General features: G+C 48.5%; 1 protein-coding gene across 1 annotated transcript in view; it reads left to right on the forward strand.

The window, feature by feature from the left end:
- Zc3h3 (zinc finger CCCH-type containing 3) overlaps positions 1 to 22,891 on the forward strand; it is an 88,509-nt gene that overhangs the window by 24,552 nt on the left and 41,066 nt on the right. The window contains exon 4 of the mRNA XM_055626421.1: positions 7,547 to 7,697. Coding sequence (XP_055482396.1) covers positions 7,547 to 7,697 — 151 coding nt within the window. The remainder of the gene's footprint in view (positions 1 to 7,546; positions 7,698 to 22,891) is intronic.

The raw sequence follows: 22,891 nt of genomic DNA on the forward strand, positions 1-22,891 counted from the left end.
TGTGTGTGTGTGTGTGTGTGTGTGTGTGTGTGTGTGTGTGTGTGTGTCTGTATTTTGCATTCTATGCTGGAGGCTATCTGTGGCACGGCAACAGTCAGGCACTGGGAAGTGAGTAGCTGAGGCAGCGCCTAAGGTAGGGTCATTTGACTCTGGGCTTTGATTCTAGGCAAGCTTTGTTATGGCAGAAATAGGACAGAAATGGGCCTGAGCCATAGAAGGTCCCATAGTCTCATGGGAAGGGTGGGATGGATTTAGATGGTGTAGGGATCCCCAAGGAGAACAGTCTCTTTTGGAACCTTTTTTCTTTTATTATGACACAGGAGTGCCAGAGCCTACCTTGTTTGATTTTCCTTTCAGCTACCCCAAGGACTGAACATCACACACATATATGGTCCTGGTCTCAGATTTCTCTAAGAGTGATGAACTGTGGGCTGAGGTGATCCCCTGTGGTCAGGAAGTGGCTGATGCTCCAGTGCTCACTTTGGCCCAGTGCTATGGCCCCAAGCTCTGGTCCTGGGGCCACCTGGTCTCAGTGTGGACTACAATGTGTGATATTTCAGGTCCCAACCTCAGGCCTTACAGGGCAGGGTATGCCTGCTCAAGCCAGAAAGAGCCTCTCACCCAGAGCAGCTCTTCCCTGCCCTGCTTTCTGTGAGAGACAGAAATCCTGTTGACACTGCCTCTGTTCCATCCTGCTGCACTAGCGGACACTGTGCGCCTTCCAGGCATGTGGGGTTTACAGACAGCTCAGATGTACGTCACAGTTTTAAATGTAGGAGCAGGCCTTTTAGAAGTGTGTGCTGCATGTTCTGTTTAGAATGTTGTGGCCGTTTTCCCAAGAATGCAATTCAGCAGTTGTTGGGGAACGAGGCTGTCTGACAGGGCCCTGTGCTGGCAAGTTGCACCATACTGGCTCTGCAGAGACAGACCTGAGTGTTGGCCACATTTGCCTGTGTATGTGTAACATGTAGCCTTTCTACAGGAGTTAGGGAAGGAAGATGGGTTGCTGGGGAGGACTAGTGTCCCCTAGGGCACCTGCTGACTGCAGCAGAAGAGACAAGGGCCTCTGAAAAGTGGGAATTGGATGGAATAAGACGGTATCCCTCTCCCATTGTGCTGTCTCAGCTGCTGAGAGTTTGCCCAGAAGCCACTAAGCTCAAGTGACTTCTCACTACTGCTGCTGTCTGGATGTTGCTCATATCAGATAGGCAAGGGGTCCATTCTTCCCCTGGACCCTTGCCCTTCAGTCCTTTCCTAGCTCATATCAGGAGGGACAGGATACTGTCACATGAGCTGGACATCCAGGCTTGAGAAAGGGGTATGACTTGTCAGGTACTTGCTGAAAACCTCACCAATATGCCCTGATTTTTTTACAGTCTCTAGTTTATCTCTCTGTTTGTACCAGAGTTTGGGGTAACCCTGTCTAGGACTGTTGTTGCTTCTTAAAGCCCTGGCACTTTCTATTCCTGGCCTGTGACTGTAATCTGTGGCTACTCCTGCTCCTTCAGAGCCAGGTTCAAAGGTTACTCTGGAAGGTCTGAAATGATGTTTCCTTTCTTGCCCACTGTGTGTGCATATGGCACTGCAATAGCATCTATTGTAACGCAGCTGATTAGGCAGTTAATTGTGAGAAGTCTGCTTTTGTGGGAGGATGCTCTGCCTTGGCCCTGGAGTCCTTCTGCAGTTGTGGGGACTCATGCACAGCTCTTGAACTGTAGGGTGGAAACAACAATGCATACGGTAGAAGAAAAGGACTTACAGGGAAGGTGGGTGGCCATGGAGGTATGTGGTAGTCCTCCATGACATTATTAAAGAGCACTTGCCAGGCCAAGTTGATAGGCATAGCCCCATCTCTATCAGCCTGTCCCTGAAGGCTCTCGTAGCTCACTACCACCTGTCTGTGCTGGTGAAGGAGTCAGACGGGTTCCTGCTGATTGCTCCACCCTGCCTCATACTCACGTTTCTTCTCCCAGGCCACTTGCACCAGGATAGCTCCTGGGCTGGCCTAGAGCTTGTACCTCTTCAGAAACTATGATATGATAGGGGAAAGACCCTTTAGACTACTGTCATTGACAAAAGAGAGTTGGATGCCAGTGCCACTGTGAGCTAGTTAGGGACTGCCCATGCTGACCCTGAGGTGGGAACCATAGAAGAATATGCTACTGATGAACAGACAGGACAGCTAGCCTATGAGCTGAATAAGAAGGGAGCATGGTTTATGGAGCAGAGTAGAAATCAATGTGGCTTCTGGAAAGGCTAATCCATGATGACTTCTTAGAGTTGTCATCAGCCAGTGAAAAGTGGAGAGTTTGAAGATATCGAAGAAGTGTCAGTGTAATTGTTGATAAAAAGCAGATTAGGCAATATATAAAGAAAGTTGAATCATACAGAATTAGGGGCAGACAGCCTGACTGGGCAGAATACCCTCAGCCCTGTAGCCACCTCTGTGGCTTGGCTTCCTGTCCTCAACCATGAAGGGGTGTCACCCTGGGCAGTACTATAACAGTTCTGAGAAGCCAGCCCCTGAAGACCTGTCCCTGCCCTCTCCTGCATCCTGGAGTGGTGTAGTATTCCTGTGGATCTGATGTGCCTGTTTCCCAGCATACCTTCTGTCAAAAGACTTGGAGTAATTGTCAGAGTTCTATCAGCAGGGTCATAGTCTTCTTTATAGGCCCTGCCTCTCCTGTTCCACTGGCATGACTGTCTCACAGCTGACCCTGGCACATTCTGTGCTCTGGTGCCAGTCTCTGGCCTCCTTTTTAGCTGACCCCATCACCTGGCTGGAATGGAAGGATGCTTCTTAAGCCAGAGCTGAGTTCTGCTCTGCTTATGACTTCTACTGTCCTGTATTAGCCATCTCAACAGAAGCTGCTGTTTTTTTACCTGCCTGTTTTTGGAGGCCCCGCTAAGGGGTTGGTGGACGCCACTCTTGGGCATGCTCAGAAGTCTTTTGGCTCTCTGCTCCTATGGGTGGGGCAAGATTCTACTTGCGTGTCCTCCCCTTTCCTGAAGGTGCTTTTGTGGCTAGTACACTCACCTTGGCTCTTCAGCTGGTTAGAGCAAGAGATGGGGAAGCAGCTTTTTCCTGGGTTGCCTTAGGCATTTCTTTGCACAAAGTGCTATTTCTTATATCATCCTATTTATTAACTGGTTGTGAAATTAGCAACTTATTTTCTTCTCAGTTATTTCCCTTTAAAGTTCCATAAAAGTCTGAACTGCTTCTCAGCTCCTGCCTTATGACACCCATCAGAGGATTCTGCCATCTGTAGTGGAGCCATCTAGAATGAGAGCAGTGCTACTGGACAGTAGGCCCTTTGGTCAGCCACTTAGGGGTTGTCCAGACTTCCTGGGGCGAGTGGTCTCCCTTCTTCCTTCTTTATAGTATGCTCCTGGTGAGGATACAACCGTGCTCTTATGGGTACCCTTGAGCTGCCCCTGACCAACCCCCAGCCTGGGAGTAAGGGTGTTGAACCTCAGAGCTAGAAGGTTCAGTCTTGGACAGGAGCTGGAGCCCTGCTGATAGATGGGGCTCATATCCCATTCAAATATGATGCCAGCAGTTTTTTTGTAGTTTGTCTTCCATTGCGGTAGTAAAGTTTTTAATTAGGAAAGCTAATGAGTTCGATTAGTCATTAGAAGTGACCTCTGGACGGCGGGCGGAGAGGGCTGCATGTGTGGGCCTGATAACACAGCTAGGGCAGCGTAGGCAATAAAGGCGCAAGGGGCTTGATTTGAGTGAAGCGTGCCACAGGGGATACATCATGCGGAGAAAAAAAATTACAGCCCTGGGAGTCTGTAATGAAGGGAATTAAACCAACATCCTATCTAAATAACATGATTATCTACACAAAACCCTTCAGCCAGCAAGACGGGGTGGGCTGCCCCCACCTGTGTCCTCTGGGAGGAGGGCCGAGGCTGTTCCTGACAGTGAGTCTGGCTGCCCAGTAGCTCTAAGTCTTTATCTCCTGTCCACCAGGGAGGGGCTCATCCTCTTTTAAGCCTGTGTGGTCCCTGCATAGCCTTAAAAACCCTTGTTCCTGCTGGCTACTGCATCCAGGTTTTTTCCTTCCGGTAGCCCATCTGTCTGGCAGTTGCCCTGTGTCCCCAGGGTCATTGTTATGAATATTTCTAAGCTGTACATCCAGAAAAGCTGGGGACTGCAAGTAGTTTGGGGCCAGACTCGGGGGGCTGCCACCCAGCTGTCGGTTGGTTGGCATGGGCTTCATAATCCTCTCTGTGAACCCCTCAAATCATTTCACTCTCATGGGAGGACTGTTGTTTGGGACCATGGTAGGGATGAGGTTGTGTGAAAATACCCCACCTTGCTTTACAGTGATCTGAGGTCAGGGAATGCGAGTTGTTACTTTGTATTTTCTTGGTGTGACAATCGGATACTACTAAGTGAAATTCAGGAAATTAATTTGATCCTAGGTTTGTTAGCAGGAGGAGTGAAAGGAGGCCTTAGCCTGAGTGCTACCGCTGAAGTGCTGATGTTCTAAGGTAATCCATAGGGGGAGATCCTTTCTAGAATTCAGTCCTATGGGCAGTTGGGGTGTAGGGCTTCCTAGAAGAGGTGACATCTGCTGGCTAAGGGAAGGTTATTTTAGCTAGAAAGATGGCCAGAGAACAGGAGCAGAGCTGTTTTTTATCTGATGTAGGTTGTTGGAGGGAACAGTGGGTTCCAGAAGAGCCCAGTCCAAGCTCCTGTCGTGGAGTGTGCTGGGCTGTAGAATTAAGTGTTGTGACTCCCAAGCAATGGAGTTTTAGGATTTGTATCTCAGTAGCCATACACAGACTCAGAAGACCCATGAGCAGGGTGTGAACAGAAGCGATTGCTGGCTAGTGATTGGAAGCCCTGGAGCCTTTTGTATGGGGAACCTTAGGATGGGGGACAAGCAGATTGAGCCTCAGCATTGCTCTGGTTAGCATGCCCCTGTCTACTGAGAATACTGGCATCAGGTAGCTCAACTGTCCCATGTAAGGAAAGAATGGTTTCAGTAGGCCACGTTCTCATCTCAGGAAGAAGCATGGAGCCTGGGCTGGCCTTGCAGGCAGTGAAATCAACTTGGGGTTATTGACAGTGAGGATGCCTGTATTCTTGAGCTCTTAGTTGGAGGAAGCTTGTATTGATTGTTGGCCTCTCCTTGCCTCTAAGACCTTGAAAATTCAATTCAACAAACATTTTTTTATTGATACCCACTATATACCAGGCTCTCCCGTGCATCCTAAAAAGGTTGGGTTATAGGGGCAGTGGTCAGAGTTGCAGATTCACTTTGGTAACTCAGAAGATCATAGAATTTTAGGTAATGCAACCCCTACCCCTTTGGTTTTTTTGAGACAGGGTTTCTCTACGTAGCCCTGGCTGTCCTGGATTCACTTTGTAGACCAGGCTGGCTTCAAACTTAGAGATCCACCTGTCTCTGCCTCTCTAGTACTGAGATTAAAGGCATGTGCTACCATGCCCAGCTGCACCTTCTCTTGGATGTATTATTTATTTATTTATTTATTTATTTATTTATTTATTTATTTAGTTTGTTTTTTTGAGATATAGCCTCACTTATGTAGCTCTGGCTGGTCTAGAACTCACTATGTAGATCAGAGTGGCCTTGAATTCAGAGATCTGCTTACCTCTGCTTCTTGATTGGTGAGATTAAAGGTGTGTTTTTTTGTATGTGTGTCTGTATCTGTGTGTATAAATGTAGGTGCCTGTGGAGGCCAGGAAAGGGTATATCAGATTCTCTGGAGCTAGAGTTATAGGTGGTTGTGAGCTGCCTGATATGGGTGCTGAGATCAAGCTTAGGTCCTGTACAAGAACAGTGCGTGCTGTTAACTGCTGAATCATCTTACCAACTCTAATGCAGCTTCTTGCTTTGATTCCTGAACTTCTGTTTTCTCCTTGGTCAGATCTGCTGTTCTTAGAGACTTGGAGAGAGACAGACTAGGAGGTAGGTAATAATGCAGACATGGAGGAGAGAGAAATTGAGACAGACAAAAATGAAAACAGAGAGAACCAGAAGGGGGAGAAAAAAGAAAACCAGAAAGGTTGATAAGCTGGCTCGGTGGGTAAAGGCACTTGTTGCCAAGCATAAGGACCTGAATTTGATGCCTGGGGCCCACATGGCATAAGGAGACTCCCATAGTTGTTTTCTGACCCCCACATGGGTGATGTGGCACAGGTGCATGAGTGCATTCACCGGCATAAGTAAATAAAGAAATGTAATGCCGTTTTACTGATTTTTAATAGAAAAGAGAAGAGAACCTGTTGAAGAGAGTATGATGGCAGGTGGAAGGAGTGGTTGGCATGAGTCACCTAGATGCTGCTGCAGCATCATTTTGGCTGGCATCTGCACCTGTTTCCTGGGATCAGATAGCTTTTGCACTATCGCTCTGATGGTCACTCAACCCCAACACAACCCAGAGGGCTTTGATCAAGCAACCTTGAGACATTCAATGTGTGTGCTGACTGAAGCCCTGGTTGATGTAATTGGAGCAGTCAATGCCTAAGGGAGGGGCTTTTGCTGACAGCTAAATGAGGAAGGACAGTTGTGGTATGGGCACTGTGGGCATACGAGCTTATCTTCTCCCTGGTCTTTCCAGAGGCTATGTGGCTGAGGTGCCACCTCAGGAAGCTGAAATGTGGAAGCTCTGCTACTTTCCAGTAGATTACTTTCAGGAACTATCACAGCTGCTGGGGTCACTCAGAGCTACTCACAGCCTGAGTACAGAGCAGGGACAGACAGTGTCTTTGAGGATTCCTGGGGCAGGCAGCTAAGCACAGACTGAAGGGAGTCAGACCACCTGGGTATGTTTGGCTCGGCTCTGTTTAGGGCCCCGTGTCTCATGCTAGAGGGAAGCAGCCATGAGAGGCGGCCGTGTTAGCTTTAATTATCTGGGCAGTTAGAGCTGTACATTATGAAAGTCGGGCAATTAGGCGCGTTCCTTGAAGCTATGGAGAAATTGCTGGCTATCAAGTGGAAGGGAACTCGGGCAAAACAGATCCCTGCTAATTGCAAGAAACATTCAGCAAGAAAAGCCATCATGGATATCACTCCACAGAATGTTATGAAAACAGTGATTAAGTGCATAAATCTGTTTGGGCACAGTATTGGGAGGTGCTAGAGAGAAAAGTGAGTTTTCTGGCATCCCTCCCATGTACAGGGGCAGGACTTTGTCTGTCTCAGCCTCTGGAACCAATCCTGGAGTTTGGAGTCTGGGGGTTTCCCTTATGGACTCTCACTTGTGAGACCTCCCTGTTGCCTAGGGCTCACTTGCTGGGTTTCTGCTTTCACTGGGAGTAGTCATGCAGTGTTCCCATCTTGTAATGATGGCTGTGAGGTTGTTCTAGGCTCTCTTGGAGGCCATACCACCCATCTCCTAAAGCCTTAGCTGCCAGGCTTTTTGGGGACATTTTTGTGTGTGCAAGGAGTGAGGCGGAGGCAGAGGGTGGTAGAGGTTCCTCTAACTCAGGATAGCCTTGGCCCCGTAGGGCTTCCTAGCTCTGCTGACTCCTGCTGACCTTATGCTAATGTCTGGTTTTTTCTTGCAGCATCCAGTGTGCACCTGCGGACTCCACCGTCCAATAAGGTGATCAAGACCCGCTACCGCATTGTCAAGAAAACACAAACCTCGCCCCTCAGTGTTCCATCCTTCTCCATGTCTCTACCCTCCTGGCGGGCCCGGCGAATCTCATTATCCAGGTAGGAGGACTTTATCTAGGCTTCTTCAAACCTGGGTACTGGGCTCACTATCTAGGTATTGAGGGCTGAAGATTGAGGCCTAAGATTGAGGGGTGTGGGAGCTCAGCTTACCTCAAGGAGCTGCATGGTGTGCAACTTCTTGACTAGCAAATAGTCTAATTTTTTTCATTTGTTTGGCAATTTGTATATCATATCCACAGCTGGCTTGCTATGTTGCATGCTCACAAAGATACATGTGTGCACACGTCTACTGTTGACGTCAGCAAGCCTAATTGGTGAGACCTCATGCACAGTGGATAGAGTTGCCCCCAAGAGATTTGAGTCCAGTACTGTGGGCTGCTCATTGGGTGTCCGTGCTAAGGAATTTCTAGCAAGAGAAGCCAGGCTCTGAGAAGCTTCTCTGAAAACTACCAACATGTTAGCTGTCAAGAATGGTGATGTAGGGCTTCTCATTAACCTACCTACCTAGGCCATCTGACACAGTCTTTCCTGGGAATTCCCTGGCCTTGCTTTAGCTCCTGTGTTAGACAGCAGCAGTGTGGGAAAAACCATTTACAGAAACAACCTATATATGGCATTCTTGGGGCTCCTGCTGGGTCCCAGGAGGAGGCTGGGTCTTTTAGGACATTGCTTTTTTTTAGGTGGAGGTGTTCTACCTCCAGACACAGCGAGAGGTGGCATCCCAGTGGACAGGTGGGAGTCAAGGAGTGGCAGAGCCTGGCCCTGGGGGAAATTTAGGTCTGGAGACTATGTGCAGGCCTACTTGTGGAACAGTGCATTCCAGGACCTGCCCTCCCCCATAGTATTGCTTTGTCATTGTTTCTGCTGCTATCTAGGGGATTTCAGGGCTGAGACCAACACTAGAGGTACATCATGCCATGTGGACAGCCTGCCTTTGCTCTAAAGGCCTATGGTAGGTAAGCCTACTTAGCTTGTATGTCTAAGACCCACCAGCTGCCTGCCTTACTACTAGCCACACCAGGCTCGGCTCTGTTGCCGACTTTTCTGGAGGCAATAGCTGGAAGTATATTTTAAATTAATTTTACTGCACTTTTTGTAATATTTTTGTTTTAAATAGATTTATTCGTATCTTGGGGGCTATTTCTACAAATTTATGAAGATAATTTTTACTCTCTCGATAAGGTTAAATTTACACCTGCTATTTCCATATTAATTCACATTGCTAAGTGGATCTAATTTTCTTCCGTTCCTCTATCTGGTGAGCATGGCCTTTCCTAATGCAATTTCCCCCTCACTAAATCACTGTGATCGGGAGTCATGATCGAGCTAAATTAACTTAAATTAATTTACTTAATAAGAGCCCCAGATCATCGTGAATGAGGTTCAGATTTATTGATTCTCAGCTAGTGAGAGCCTCCCCCTCCTGCAGCCAGTATGAGGCCTGTATCCCTCCTCTTATGGGGCATAGATAGGGGCCCAAAGTAATGCTCCTTGGGGACCCAGGCATCTTTTCCCTCCAACCTTGGAAAGCCAAGCAGGCTCTAGGTTTCAGTTCTTCACAGCCTCCTAGGAGGGCCCTAAGGGAGTCATTATGTACCTAGGCTCCAGGGGGCTGAGTCCTGGAAAAGCAGGGTGTTGTTGCAGGCCTCAGGGTGTGCATCAGCAGGCATGTCACACAGTCTCCTGTGGAGACTAGGTGGTAAAGAGCAGCCAAGTCAACTGGGTTCTTCTTTCCAAACTTCCTGTCCTGCAAAGCTGGTGCCTGGTATGGTTCAGCTGTATGGTTGTGCAGGAGGTGGGATGGGTGCTCAGGAGGTGGGATGGGTGCTGCCTTTTGACTGCTCAGGTCCAGAGCCATAGGTGCCTGAGTTGAATTTATCTGCTTGCTGTGCCAGCCCGCTTGCGTACTCCATGCCTCAGTGCTCTCCCTGTACTCAGAGGTACAGTTCAGCTTATCAAGATGGACACAGTTATTGAGGGTGTGTAGAGGGGCTCTTTCACTCACTTTTTCCTGACCACTCGTCCTGGTAGTTTTTAACCCCTTGACACATTTTGGGAACTCTAAGGCTCATGACTTCTGTGCCTAGGGTTGGGGAAGGAACTAAGTTTAAGGGTATAGTTCTCAGGAGACCCTGGACAGTGACAGCCAGCAGGTTGGGCCTTCCTTACCCAAGGTCACCCATGCCCTAGTGTAGCTGCCTGCTCAGCACAGTGGCTGCCAGCCAGCTGCCTGACCTGCTATTGTTGGCTGCATACACTTGGGCTTGCCTTTATTGAAGCAGCAGAAAGTGCCTGCCTCTAGGGCCAGTGGTGGACTTGCCTCCCTGCTGCCTGCCTGTGCCCTGTCAGAGCCAGGGGCCCTGGTGATTATTTGGCAGGCTTGCTTCCATGCAGCTTACCCTGAAGGCTTCTCAGGTCCCCTTGTACAATAGGAGGCTTTGGAGTGGTGTTGGATTCAGGCCACTGCAGACTAAGGGCTACTACAGTGAAGAGAAAGCAGTGGTGTTTACTGGGACTCACCTTGGGCCCATAGCTGTCCACTACCCTGGGAGGGAAGGCATCCTTGGAGGGTCTGGTAGGTAGCCCTAGCAGTCTTGGAAGTTTTGATGGACAGAGTTGGAGACTCTGTGGTGGGGTGGCTCTGCATGGGCATAAAATGCTGGGTCTCTTCTCATTTTTTGCAGATACTATGGTTAGAGATTTCGCTCCTGCACAGAGGGTGGCTTGCTAAATGACCTTGGATAAGCCATTTCTTGCTTGAAGCCTCAGTTTCTAGTCTGCTGTTGAATTGGCATTATTTATTCTGAAATATTAGAAATGGAATAGCAGGCATTGGGTATAGAAGACATGGATAGTGAGTGGCAGGGAGGCTCTAGAATTTAGGCAGGTCCTCAGAGGTCCAGAGAACAGCATGTTGTCCTCATCCTAAGCAGGGTTTGTCAGTGACTAGGCTCAACACAATGCTACTTGACAGTTTGGTTACCTGTCTGCCCTCCTTAGGTGATAGGGTGGGTAAGGTGGCAATACCATGATTTATGTGAGGCCTCTGCCATATCCTGGGGTCTCCTATCTATGCACTTCCCTTCCTGCTCTCGTGGGAAGGCACAAAGTCTCTAGTACCCTGGACTGTGGCAATGCTTCTGTTCTGGGAAAAGAGCAGAGGTGACCATCGTGTTCCCTTCCCAGAAGTTCTATACATCCCTTCCTTGGAGCCTAAGGTGGCACTGTAGAGGAGCTCCATCACCTATTGTCTCTGAACAAACTTCATGCTATGCTAAGAGGATCTTTCTTCATGAGAAACTAGCAGCCATGTGTTCACAGAATACTCATAGGAGGGGAAAAGGGTTTTCTACTGTTGGCAGTTTCTGGGCTGGACATGCTGGAAGTCATCTCATGGCCTCAAGGTTATTTTGGTTGGTCAATGCTTGTCTCTGTCTAACCCGAAGGCTGGGAGCAAAGCCCCTCGAACTTTGAGGGGCTCCCATTTAGGGTCTCTGAGGATGAGCATTCCCACTGAGGCTATGTGTGGCAAGCTCACCTGTTGCCCTGGTCAGGTGAATGCATAGAGGCCTGTGACAGAAGGTGAAAGGACCACAGTCCATTATGGTACAGGACTCTGACTTTGAGGGTAGTGATCTGTGGCACTGATGTCTGTTCTTCTTTGGCTGTTTGGCAGTGGCTGTTGGCTCAGCTCTGAAGCTGCTCTGTTGAATTTGGCTTTCAGCTCATGTCTAGGGGATCCCGCAGGATGGAGTCATTATTCAGTTAGCTTAGTACAGGGCCCTGGGAGCCCCACTGCACAGGTTGTCTTGGCCCCACCTCAGCTTCCCAGAGCAGTCCTCAAGCCTTGCACAAAACTGATGTTTTGGCAGAGGGCTTGTCCCCAAGGGTTTGGGGCATAGAACCAGCCCAAATGCTGTTCAAACCTACGGTCTAAGATGCAGGGGCAGAAATTGAATGGGGCCTCAGAGAGGAGCCATCCCAGAATGGAGGCACACATCCACATGGTGGGTGGTTTTTTTTCCCCTAAGATTTGTGGATTTGCCTGTGTCCTTGTGCCTTTCAGCAAGTTCATTAATCTGAACTGAAGCTGATGTGACTTATATCCCTAAACTGCCTGTCACTTTTTTTCTTTCTCCAAATTCATTTGACATGAAAGTGCGAAATAAACAGAAGCCACTGTGCTTAAGCAGATGAATCGAGAGGCTTTTCCAGTCTGACTACAAATGGTCCTGTCACAGAGCTGCTGCTTGCTGGGTTGCCTTATTTTATTTTATTTTGTGTCTGTGCGGTAAATCTTAAGTAATCTCTGCGCAGTTTGACGAGGTTTAGGCCAAGATTTTGAAAGGCTCTGAAACGCTTCTCCAAAGTGACGTCTCATTAAAGAGGATCCAGCCAAGAATGGGAGGCATCTCTACTGCACGGCTGGTTCCTGGGCTCTGTCTATATGTGTTTCCTTAATGAGCAGGTGCACCCACTAGCCTGGGTACCAGCAACTGCCCTGTTCTGCCTCCTGCCTGCTCTCTGTTCGGGGAACTGTCTTGTGATTGCCAGAGCTGCCACAACAAAGTATCACCATATGTATGGCTCAGATTCGGGTATTTGCCTTTTACTTCTGGAGGTCAAAGTCTGAGATTGGGATGAAGACAGATTGTGGGGGCTGATAAGGGCTTGCTCTTGGCTTACTGGGAACATCTTCATAAAAGGGGAGAAGAGGAGAGGTCATGAGCATTTGTTCTTATTACTTACAGGATCCACATCCCGTCCCAAATCTGACTCTTAATAGCTTCCCAAAAGCCTAACTTCTAAATAACATTTTGTAGAGCTAGAGCTGCAGCATAGAAGTTTGAAGGGTACAACCATTTCATCCATGGCAGGGTGTGGTCCAATATCAACTAGAACTGAAATTCCCACAGCTTCTTGACACTTCCAGGGAGTACGGTAGTGAGGGGTACTTAGGGTGACTCCTTCTGAGGCTAGTGCTCCCTTTTCTCCAGGATTGCTTTCGTCCCCGTCCTCTCTCTGGTCTTATATAGCCTTCTGGCAGTTTGCAGAGGCCCTAGTTCATCTCAGGATGGGGTCCTGTTCACACTGATGGTCTTAGATGCCAAGGGGTCAAGGACGTATTAGGTTAGGGGCCCATTGGTACCCAGGTCCTAGTGGGGATGGCAGTCAGGAAGCACATGGACAAATGAGGCATATGGTTTTGTGAGTAGCCGCTGGTGGGATACACCGAGGCCCTGAAATCTGCCCAAGATGGCAGGTTGGGGTTGGTCTGAGGGAAGACCCATCTGGAAGCAAGGCTTCCAGGAATAAGGGCTAGGGTAGCACAGGCTGTACCAGTAGGGCCTTTCTGTGGCCTGGAGAAGAATTTAGAGTATCTGCTAAGAGGAAAGAGTCTGGTATGCAGAGTAGGATCCATGGGTCTGCTCCTGGGCCAATCCAGTACTGGGTATCACGGGGGTATCAGAATAGGCATTGTTCCCTTCAGAGGAGAGGAACAACTTGCAGTGAGGCAGCACTGCTGCAAGCTCTCCTTGGAGGTTGGCCCATGGCTCTGTAGGTGACCTGTGTCCCTAGTTCTGGCTGTGGTAGAGAAAAACCCTGGATACAAGTAACCCTCAGCATAGGGGTTTCCTGATTGCCCCAATGCCTGGATGGCAGGAGAGGAATGTCCAGTATTGTGGTTGTGGGGGAACTGGGTCTCTGGTGGATAGTATAGAGTGATGATCATGTGGGTTGGTGTTATTCACCTGACTGGCACCCATATTTCACTTATTGACTCTATGAGTGTTGTGCCTCAGGTCAGAGTCTAGCTTCCTGATTTTTCTTCCAAGCTCCCTTACGTGGGACTTGTAGGCAGGCCACAGGTGGGTGAGGCCTCTCTTCCTCCTTAGGGACTAGACCTGAAGTTCCTGCCAGCCTGACTTACAGCCCAGGTGATTTCTGTTTTGGTCTTTTTATCATTGCTTTTGTGTTCCCTCACTCAGTAAGTGATCATTGACGGCCCTTGCCTACCTGGAAGCTACAGCCCAGCAGAAGCTAGTCTAAACAGATCATTGTTTCTAGGCTGAGATGAACACTTGGGCCCAGGTATAACTCTCATAACTTCTCTGACGCCGTGGTGCTTGTTGGTGAGTGAAAGGTCATAGACATACCAGAGGCTTCTTGGGAGGGGAAATGGCACAGCCTAGATTGGGAGAGCCTAAGGAGCCCATCTAGGAGGCCAGGGAAGTACCAATGCAGATGCTCAGCTGGGTCTGTGGTAGAGGCGTCTGGCCTTAGAAAATGAATATGGGGTTGTGGAATGGTCAGACAGGTCGGGAAATGGCGAGCCAGCTCCAGCTCTTGCTTGCAGAGTGACAGTGGTGGATGTATCTGTGTATGGGTTTAATGTAGCCACTGTCCCACTCAGGGCCCTGCTGACAACTGTGTACTGCCCTCTGGGGCTTGGTGAGGTAGCCTGTAGATGGCTGCCAACAGGTCCAGAAGCCATAGCTGCTGGGCCTGAGCTAGAGGTGGCCTGGTCTAGCGCAGAAGCTTTTCTGAATGTGCTCCTTGGCTCTGGTTACAGGCTGAATAACCTTTTTATTTTGGTATGTTTTATTCTTGAGAAAAGGTACAGAAATAATATAGAACTCTAATACTCTTTATCTAAGCCAACCAATTATTTTCATTTTGTCCATTTACTACTTTTTGCTTTTCGAACTGGTTTTTAAGAACCTGTCTTTGTGGTCCTGCACAAGTCTCTAGGTAGGAGGGACATCTGCTGCCTAACTTGCTCACTGTGGTCATGTCCTTAGAGAGTAAAGGCCCCAGGTGTTGTGTGGAACGTCCCGTTACTGGCCTTTTTTTATATCTTTTTGGAATTAAATATAGATTTGCTGTTGGGAAGGGATTTTGTATAGGCTCTAACGTGTTCTTGGCGTGTCCAGTGGGGGAGTCACAAATGTTCAGAAGCTTCTGGCCTGTCTTGTGCAGGTTACTCTGACCCATAGGTAGAAGATTGTAGAGACTTGGCAGACTAGTGTTTCCTGTTGAGTTATCACCCAGTCATCTAGACCTATTAGTGATTTTCCAACCCCTCCTTCCTTCTGGTGGGTTAGCAGAACTCTGCCTGTGAGTAGTGACCCCTTTTGCTTGTGTGTATTTGTTTATTTATAATGATGTGGTCCTGAACTTACACTGTTAAGTAGGCTGAAATCTGTTTTTATCATTATTTATTTTGGTCCCCATTCATTCCTAGCCTTCAGACTGAGTTGGGTCCCTTCAGCAGGCCTCATCATTTCCTGGACACTGACTTTCGGTGGGACCAGCTGCTCCAGGTTCACCCTGGACTTTCCCTTCCATGGTCCTGAAATCAGTCACTTTACAAACCTTGCTCTTTATGGCAGTCAACACTTGGCCAGTCTTTGTACTGTGCAGAAAGCCTCCTGTGGCCAAGTGTTAGTAGAGTTGAAACTTAGTCCTGGGTGAACGCGCTCTGCCATGTTGCTTTTACATCTCCTCAGTATCTGCTTGTGCTTGGATGTGTGTGCACACCCCCACCACCAGCATTACCACCTCCTCCTCCTCCAAGACTTCCTCCTCCTCTATCACCACCTCCTCTTCCTCCTCCTCTACCTCCTCTAGCACCGCCACCACCTCCTCCTTCTCAAGTCTTTGGATCTTTTCCAACCCAGAGAATGCCCATTCCATTAGTGCTGGTCTGTGTGTTCATTTGTTCAGGCCTAGAATGCAAGTTTCACTTCTTGTAACTAAGCTTTCAACCGAGAAAGGCAAGCTTACTAAGTAGTGAAATGCAGAAATATAAGTGTAGTGTCTGTGGGTCTTGGCGAATGCTGTATGTGCAGTGCTTGCCTATACAGAGAGCCGTTCCTGTGCCCTGCACTGCCTGGGCCATTCTCAATGCCTCTTCCAGTGCCTCCAGCTCTAGTATAGCTCCCATCCACCCTTTATCCCTGTGGGCTCATTTGTGTGTTTTGGAATGACACAGATATGACTGTCCCTCACTTCATTTGCACAGTGCAATGGATCTGTTTTGCACTATCCCTGTGGCTTCTATAGTTCACTTACTGCCAAGCAGCATTCCTTTGCTTATTTCACACTGATATGAATTCTCTTGGGGTGAACATTTGAGCTGACTCTCATTTGGGAGGTGTAAGTGAAAGCTGCCAAGCACCTGTGCACACCTGGGCTTCCCTTTTCCTCCAGTCAGGGAGTGCTAGAATGTGGAAAAGACACATGTTCAAGTTATAGGAAACTACCTAGTCTTCCTTCAAAGGGTAGGACTCTTTCTGTTTCACCTATACCTGATGTTACTGGTTTTTGCCCCCCCCCCTTTTTTTTATTATTATTATTACTACTCTTATTGTGTGGCATAGTCTTACTGCATCTCCCGGTGACCACAATGTTGAACACTTACTCAAGGTCGGTCATTCTTAGGCTGTAGGGTACATTTAGGTTTTTTACAGTCTCCCCCACTCCCCAACCCTTTCTTTCATGAATCAGCCTCCTGAATTGGCTAGGGCTCATTGTGGCTTCAGGGACCTTATTCTTATACTTGCCCTCCTTTGTGTCCCATGTACCCTCTCTGTCATCTGTCCCTATGCACACTTCCCTCTCAGGCAGGCTGTCTGCTGACACCATTGTGCTCCAAGCCCTGGTCCCATGTTTATACCTCAGGGAACATTTACTGGGTCACATTCTCTGTCAGCTCACTCATGTCCCTTCCTAGGCCAGTTAGAGATGCAGGCCTGACTGTGTCTGTTTGGGCCCCTGTCAGGCTGCTCACTCATATTCCATCTGATGTTCTGAAATTTGAGAAATAGATAAAGAAACCAGAGTAGATTATTTCTGAGGAGAACAGGAGTCACGTTCAGTAGCTCTTCTATCTTCTGTGCAGAAGGAGCTAAGCAAGCACCAGGTTATATCAGTCTGCAGGAGGTCATCTTGGGATTCTCTCTGGCCCAGGGAGGGCTCTTAAGGTTGGTCATGGAGCCTTCATCCCCCCCTGTTCTGGCCACCCAAGCTTCCCCACGTGGTGTTGAAAGAGGCCTCTTCCGGCAGGTTTTTTAGAATTTTATTTTATGAGAACAGGCGTTACAGCTCCCCAAGTGCTGTAAAAGTTAATGTGATGGCCTCCCTGCGCCTGTGCTCATTTTTATAATTTTTTATTTTATGAAACAGGACAGGGAGCTTAGTGACTTATTACTATTCATTTCGTTTCAATGCAGTAAATATTGATTCAGTTGGGGGTTTTCAATTTAAACCACTCGGCGATTATATAAAATATTACTGGCTTCTGAAATTATGCTTACCGATCCCTTCGGCTGCTCATTAAGGAAGGAGTGCAATTTTTAGATCCCTTTGCCTTCATCATTCTAATAAATGGGCTGAGATATGTTTTTGCACGGAAGGTGCCACAGAAGTTGCTAGCAGGGGCTTGACAGCACGGATGCAACTCTTAATTTGGAAGTCATTTCAAAGCATGCCTTCCTTATTTATTTCTGTTTGAGGCAGGCAGGCCTTTGAGCTTGTGTCCTCCATAGAGCTGGCTGCAAGGCTGAGTGGCATCCTCCTGAGCCAGACACCTGCTGCTTCCACTAAAGCTGAGGCCCACGCCCTTTCAAAGCCTTTCAGAGAGGAACAGGCAGGATAGTCATCTTGTCAGGGACAGCAGCGAGCCCCTGACCAACACTGGGGCTGAGCTATACCTGAGGGATGCACAGTTCTCAGGAAGGGAGGGTGCTTTCTCAGAGATCCTGTTTATTGTTACTTTATCTTATTAATGTATAAGCTGTTTTGCCTTCCTGTAGAGCTGTGTATCAGTTGCTGTTAGGTGCCTCAGAGACCAGAAGAGGGCATCAGATCCCCTGGAACTGGAGTTAAAGACCATTGTGGGCCACTGTGTTAGAAATTAAACTCTGGTCCTCTACAAGAGCAACAAGTTCTCTAAAGCACTGAGCCATCTCTCCAATCACTTCTCAGAGATCTTTAAACCCAGCCCTTGCTAACTGGTGGGCTAGAGGCAAGGCTGAAACTTGAGCCCCTGAGGAGGAAGCTGTTGCTTGGGTGCCAGGGTCTAGTTGGTGCTGATGGCTGAGTTGATTACTACTGTTCTGTTCTTCACTGTTCTGACAAGCAGAGCATAAACACTGTGCTTTGCCAATAGCCCTTCCAAGACTTTGGCCCCAGAGCAGGAAGCCAGACGGAGCTTCTGCACCCAGGTCTGTTCCTTTGCTTGGTTGCTCCACACCTGGGTAAGCTGTGGAATGGTCCTATGACCAAGACATGAGTGTTCTGGACTGAGAGTTCCCTAGGAGACTTCAGTGCCCTATGTTCCCAGGTAGGAGCATTAGTTGTTCCTCAACTGCTTCTCAGATTTTGGAAGACTAGGACAGGGCTGTAGTATACAGGATCCTCTTCCCACAGAGCCACATATGCCTCCGACAACCTCTCCCAACACTGCCAACTGCTCTTTCATCAGGCTTTCAGGGATACTGGCACAAAGCTAGGAAGCGATGGCTAGTGTTTGTGATGAGACCATCTGAGGGGAGACAGGGAAGGGATACAGGTTAGGACTAAGAGGCTTCTGGAAATATAGGTCCAGAGTCCTGGACTTGGAGTGGCCTCATGTTGCGGTCCTGTGGGGCAGAAGGAATGTAGCAGTGATCTGCTCCTCTGTCTTACTTGGTCATCCATGGTCTCTTTGACCTTCTAGTGCAGCACTGACGGTAGACAGACCAGCATGAGGGCATTGGGAGATGGTGGGACAGTGAGCCATCCAAAAGCAGTACCCACACATCCTCCCTGTTCAGGGCTCTGCACAGACACCCCTCATGGGTTCTGTCTCCTGCTGGCCTTTTGCTGTCTGTGTTTCTTGACTCAATTGCAGTCTGGTATGTTATGTGACTGCCTGCCAGTTCCATGTTCTGTCTTTTCTTCCTTCTTTCTCTTGTCCCTCTGTGACATGCTCTCTCTGCCTTCACTTTTGCCTCTTTGTCTGAGCCTGAGGCTCCATGCACAAGTGGGAGATGCTCTCCAGAATATGCTGCCAGGCATAAGGAGGCTGAGGCCTTCCCAGCAGAGGAGTAATTGCCATGCATGGGTTCTGAAGCCCCAGATGATGTTCCCTCGAGTACAGACCTGAGGGCTGGCTCAAGTGGGCACACCTTCATCCTCCTCCAACCTGCCCTAAACCAAGGCCTTCTGGAAGAACCTTGAAGCTCAGTGCTTTCCCCTCTGGTGGACAGGTCTACCACTGCTCTATTGCACACAAGCAATCTTCTTGGCTTAGGATGGTGGCAGAAGGCTTGGGCATTGAGGGTAATGGGATCTTTGTACCCGTTGAGGAATTTATGGATGCCAGATCAAGGCAATGGGTGTTGTGTCTGTATCTGAGCCCCATGCTGCAGAATCTGAGCTAGAGAATGTAAAGGTGATTGGCCGCTTTACCTTTCTTTTTGGCTTATATGACTGCAGTTATATCTATTTTTATAAACCTATGGTAAAGAACATCACAGTCAGGCAGGTATAACCTTACCCCATTCTGGTTTGTGGATGGCTGTCCCTCTTCTTGTAGATGAGGGCCAGGACCCAGGAGGGCTTCAGTGAAGCCTATTGTTCTAGCACAATATAACCACAGAGCATATTGTGAAGTGTTTAACAGAGCTGGAAGGCACATCCTTTCAAACTGCCTGAGGACGGTTGGTAAGAAGGAGCATTCAGAAGTCCCATATAGGCTTTTCCTTCAGCTGAGGGAGCACATGTGCCAGCTGTATGCAGGTACAGTCGGTGCCAAGGGTGAGGGGTGAGGCCCAAGGGTGAGGGGAAGGTGTGGACAGTCTTGGACATATATACAACAGAGAAATTGGAGATTCTACTCGGAGACATGAAGAACAAGGTATATGTGTCACTCAGTGCTACCTGGGTGCCTTACACCATTAAATGCTGCTTTAAATACCCCTTTTAGCCCATTTTTAGAGGTGGTAGTAAAGTGTCATTCAAATCATCAATACCATATCTAACTTCCCATATATCAATCCTCCAGCTGATCTTGCCTCAAAGCATGCTACAGTTCTCAGGGCTGGCTCTGGTATTGGGCTGGTGGGTAGTGGCCTTACCTTAGAACTTGAGAAACATGGCATTTCTAGGGATAGGCTCCCATGATAGCTGCTATCTGGTGGGACCATGCTGTTTCTTGGGCTCTCTGCTCATGTTGGGTTCACTCCAGGACCCCACTGTGTCATGCTGAGGAGGAGGGTGGTCAGGGCTGGCACATCCGTCCATACAGTACTTCCAGGAGAAAATGATGCTTCCATGGGGTATAAGAGTATCACCAGGGATCATGGACTCTCAGGTCAGGGTGAGGCCTCTCTTTGTCCTAGTCTTTTCACCTGGCTCCCCACCATTTACCTCCTTATAATGCTCTGTTTTCAGATGTGGGACTTTGTTAATACCCTTTCTCTACCCTGAGCCTAAGAAACAGGCCTCCTGTGGGAGCCCCTCCTTCTAGGTCCTTCAGTTTCTGTCCTCCACCACCTTTCCCTGCCTGGCATTTGCTATGCTGTTGGAGCTCTCAGTGCTTCCTGTGCTGCCTGGGCAGCTGAGGCCCATGGGGGCCTGAGGTATGTTTTGCTGGTGACATTGACCTGGTGTATAGATTGGAGTTGAAGTTTGAGAGACTTCTGTGTATCAGGAGCAAGCCCATGTGCCCTGGTCAGGCTTCAGGTGGGTGGGCAGGTTGGGACCCCAGCTCCTGTTGAGCCACTGCCAACACCAGGCCAGGCTCTTGAGGGCTTTCCCCAAGTCAGCAGGGTGCCTATGGCTCCTGCCCCTCCCCAGAGCTGCAGTTTCTTGTGTAATTTGCAGTGGGATGCCTGTTAAGATTGCGTCCACTTCCCAAGTCAGCACTTAATTGGCAAGGTGCTTGATTTAACAGCGTGGGAGCCTCCACCGGAAAAATGGCTTGAATAAATCTCTGCCTGACGCCAGAAAATAGATATAATCTCAGCATTAACTACATTAATAGTAGCAGGAGCTGAATTAAGAAAGCCATAAAGCATAGGCGGGAGCATAAATTATAGTCCCTCCTCCCCTCCATGTTTGGGTCAGGGAGGTCGGGCCTGGGCGGAGCAAGGGCTTAACCACAGAGCCTGAGCAGGAGCCTGAGCAGAAGCTGGAGGGACAGCTCTGATGTGTCCTGATCTATGGTTCTCTCAAGGGTCTCAGCTGCAAGGAGGTTGGCTGCGCGACCGAGCTCTTCCCTTTCGTTTGTCCCAGGTCTGGGTAATCCTGGCAGAGTGGGCCAGCATTGTCATGAAGTGCTAGAATAGCAGCCATCATTAGGAGTGACAGAGCCAGACTGAGGTCTGCTAGAGCAAATGACTCCAGACTCCGTGCTATCCTCTGGTATTTTCATCTAAGAAACCTTCTTAGAGGAGGCACCATCCCATTGCTGGCTGGGCGTCTGAGCTCCCCCTCAACTGGCCTTGTTCATTATTGTTCCTGTGGTTTTCTTACCATAGGCACTCTCATGTGATAGCAGTGGCTCTGACTAGGGCAAGTGTCATTGGTTGGGCTATTGCATGGGTGTGGTACAGGGCCGTTGTTGTGAGAGACCAGAGGTAGGCATATTCTGCAAATGAAATTGCCTGCTGCTCTGCCCTGTCTTTGTTGGCCACTGTGACTAGAAATGTGAATTCCTGAGTTTTGGTTTGGTTTTTAGTTCGGCATTGTTTATTATCATTATCTTGCCTGTTTCTCATGGACTCATAGGACCTTTTAGTGTTCAGGGTGTCACCTTTGTCATATACCACTGTTTCAGTTTTGCGCTTCTGTTTAATTAAGGTCATTTGCTGGAAGGTCCAATTTTTCTATGCTGTGAAGTCTTCTAAAGACTCCATGTATTAGTTTCTGTAGAATGGCCTTCCCTGCTCTGCGTTGAACTCCAGAGACCTGCCTACCTGCTACCCACAATACTGATTTCCAAGGCTCTGTCCTGGGCTTTCCCTGGTAATAGAAACATACAGCAGGCTAGAGAGTTACCTCTGTTTGCCTTGTGCTGTGGATTGAATTGTGTCCTGTTGGAACGCATAAGGTAAAGCCCTGACCCTCGTGTGGCCTTACTTGCAGAAAATGTCTCTGGGTATGAATGAAGTTAACTGGGGTTATACATGTTTAGCTCTAATCCAGTAAGACTGGCATCATGTTAGAAAAGGAAGAGATATAGGTGCACACCTGGAGAAAAGCCAGGTGAGAGCAATGGGAAGGTACCTTCTAGAGCTGGGAAGAGAGCCTCCCTGAGACCAGTCAATGGCACCTGGGTCTGGAGTCAGTGACCTCAGGCGGAAGCACCCATGCTGCAGCATTCTGCAGGGTAACCCAAGCTGAGCACCTTACCACTGGTCCGCAGGCTGTCCAGGTCGCTGTGTGTGGCAGTAGCTTTCTCTCAGGGTTTGTCCATTTTGCAGTTGATGGGTGTGTTGGTTACTTTTTGCCTTGGCATGTGCCCACAGAGCTGCCCCTTAGCCTTTTTAGCTGTGTTTTGAGGTGACAGAGAACCTTCATGTCTATGGAGTTCAGCCTTGGTTGGTGAACGTATTTTAGGTAAGCCATCTAGCTCCTATGCTGCTGTCTCACACTGCAGTCGGTTACAGCATAAATATTGCAGTCGTTGTGGTCTCTTATTGGTGCCGTGCTGCTGGTATGTGCGTATGCAAATTGAGGTCAGATGACAATTTGTGGTATTCTATTTTCTCCTTTTTCTGTGTGTGTTCCAGGGTTTGAACTCAGGTTGTTAGGCTTGGCAGCAAGAGCTTTAACCTGCTAAGCCACCTTGCCAGCCCTTTCACTGAGGGCTTCATTTATACATCTTGACAAGTAAATGATGCTGAGCATCTTCCACACTTAGTATTCTGTGGTTGTACTTTTTCATGGAGTTCTTTTTCAAGTCTTTTGCCTGTTTTGTATGTGTTTGCCTTTTCATTGATTTACTGAAGTACTGTATATGTTATGGGTACATTCTTCTCCTAGCTGTCTTCTTGCATTCTAGGGCTTGCTGTTTGTATTGCTGGGGATGAAGCTGGAGCCTTGTACATGCTGGACAAGTGCTCTACTGCTGAGCTGCACCAGCAGTCTGAGAGGTGCTTTCTAATGCTTGGATTTATCATTCTTTTCCATTCTTTTCTTGTATCTTGGTTAAGAAAGATTTGCCTATCCAAGATCATATT

This window comes from Psammomys obesus, unplaced genomic scaffold (assembly GCF_907164565.1).
Source record: "Psammomys obesus unplaced genomic scaffold, mPsaObe1.curated_primary_1811, whole genome shotgun sequence".
Taxonomy (NCBI): Eukaryota; Metazoa; Chordata; class Mammalia; order Rodentia; family Muridae; genus Psammomys; species Psammomys obesus.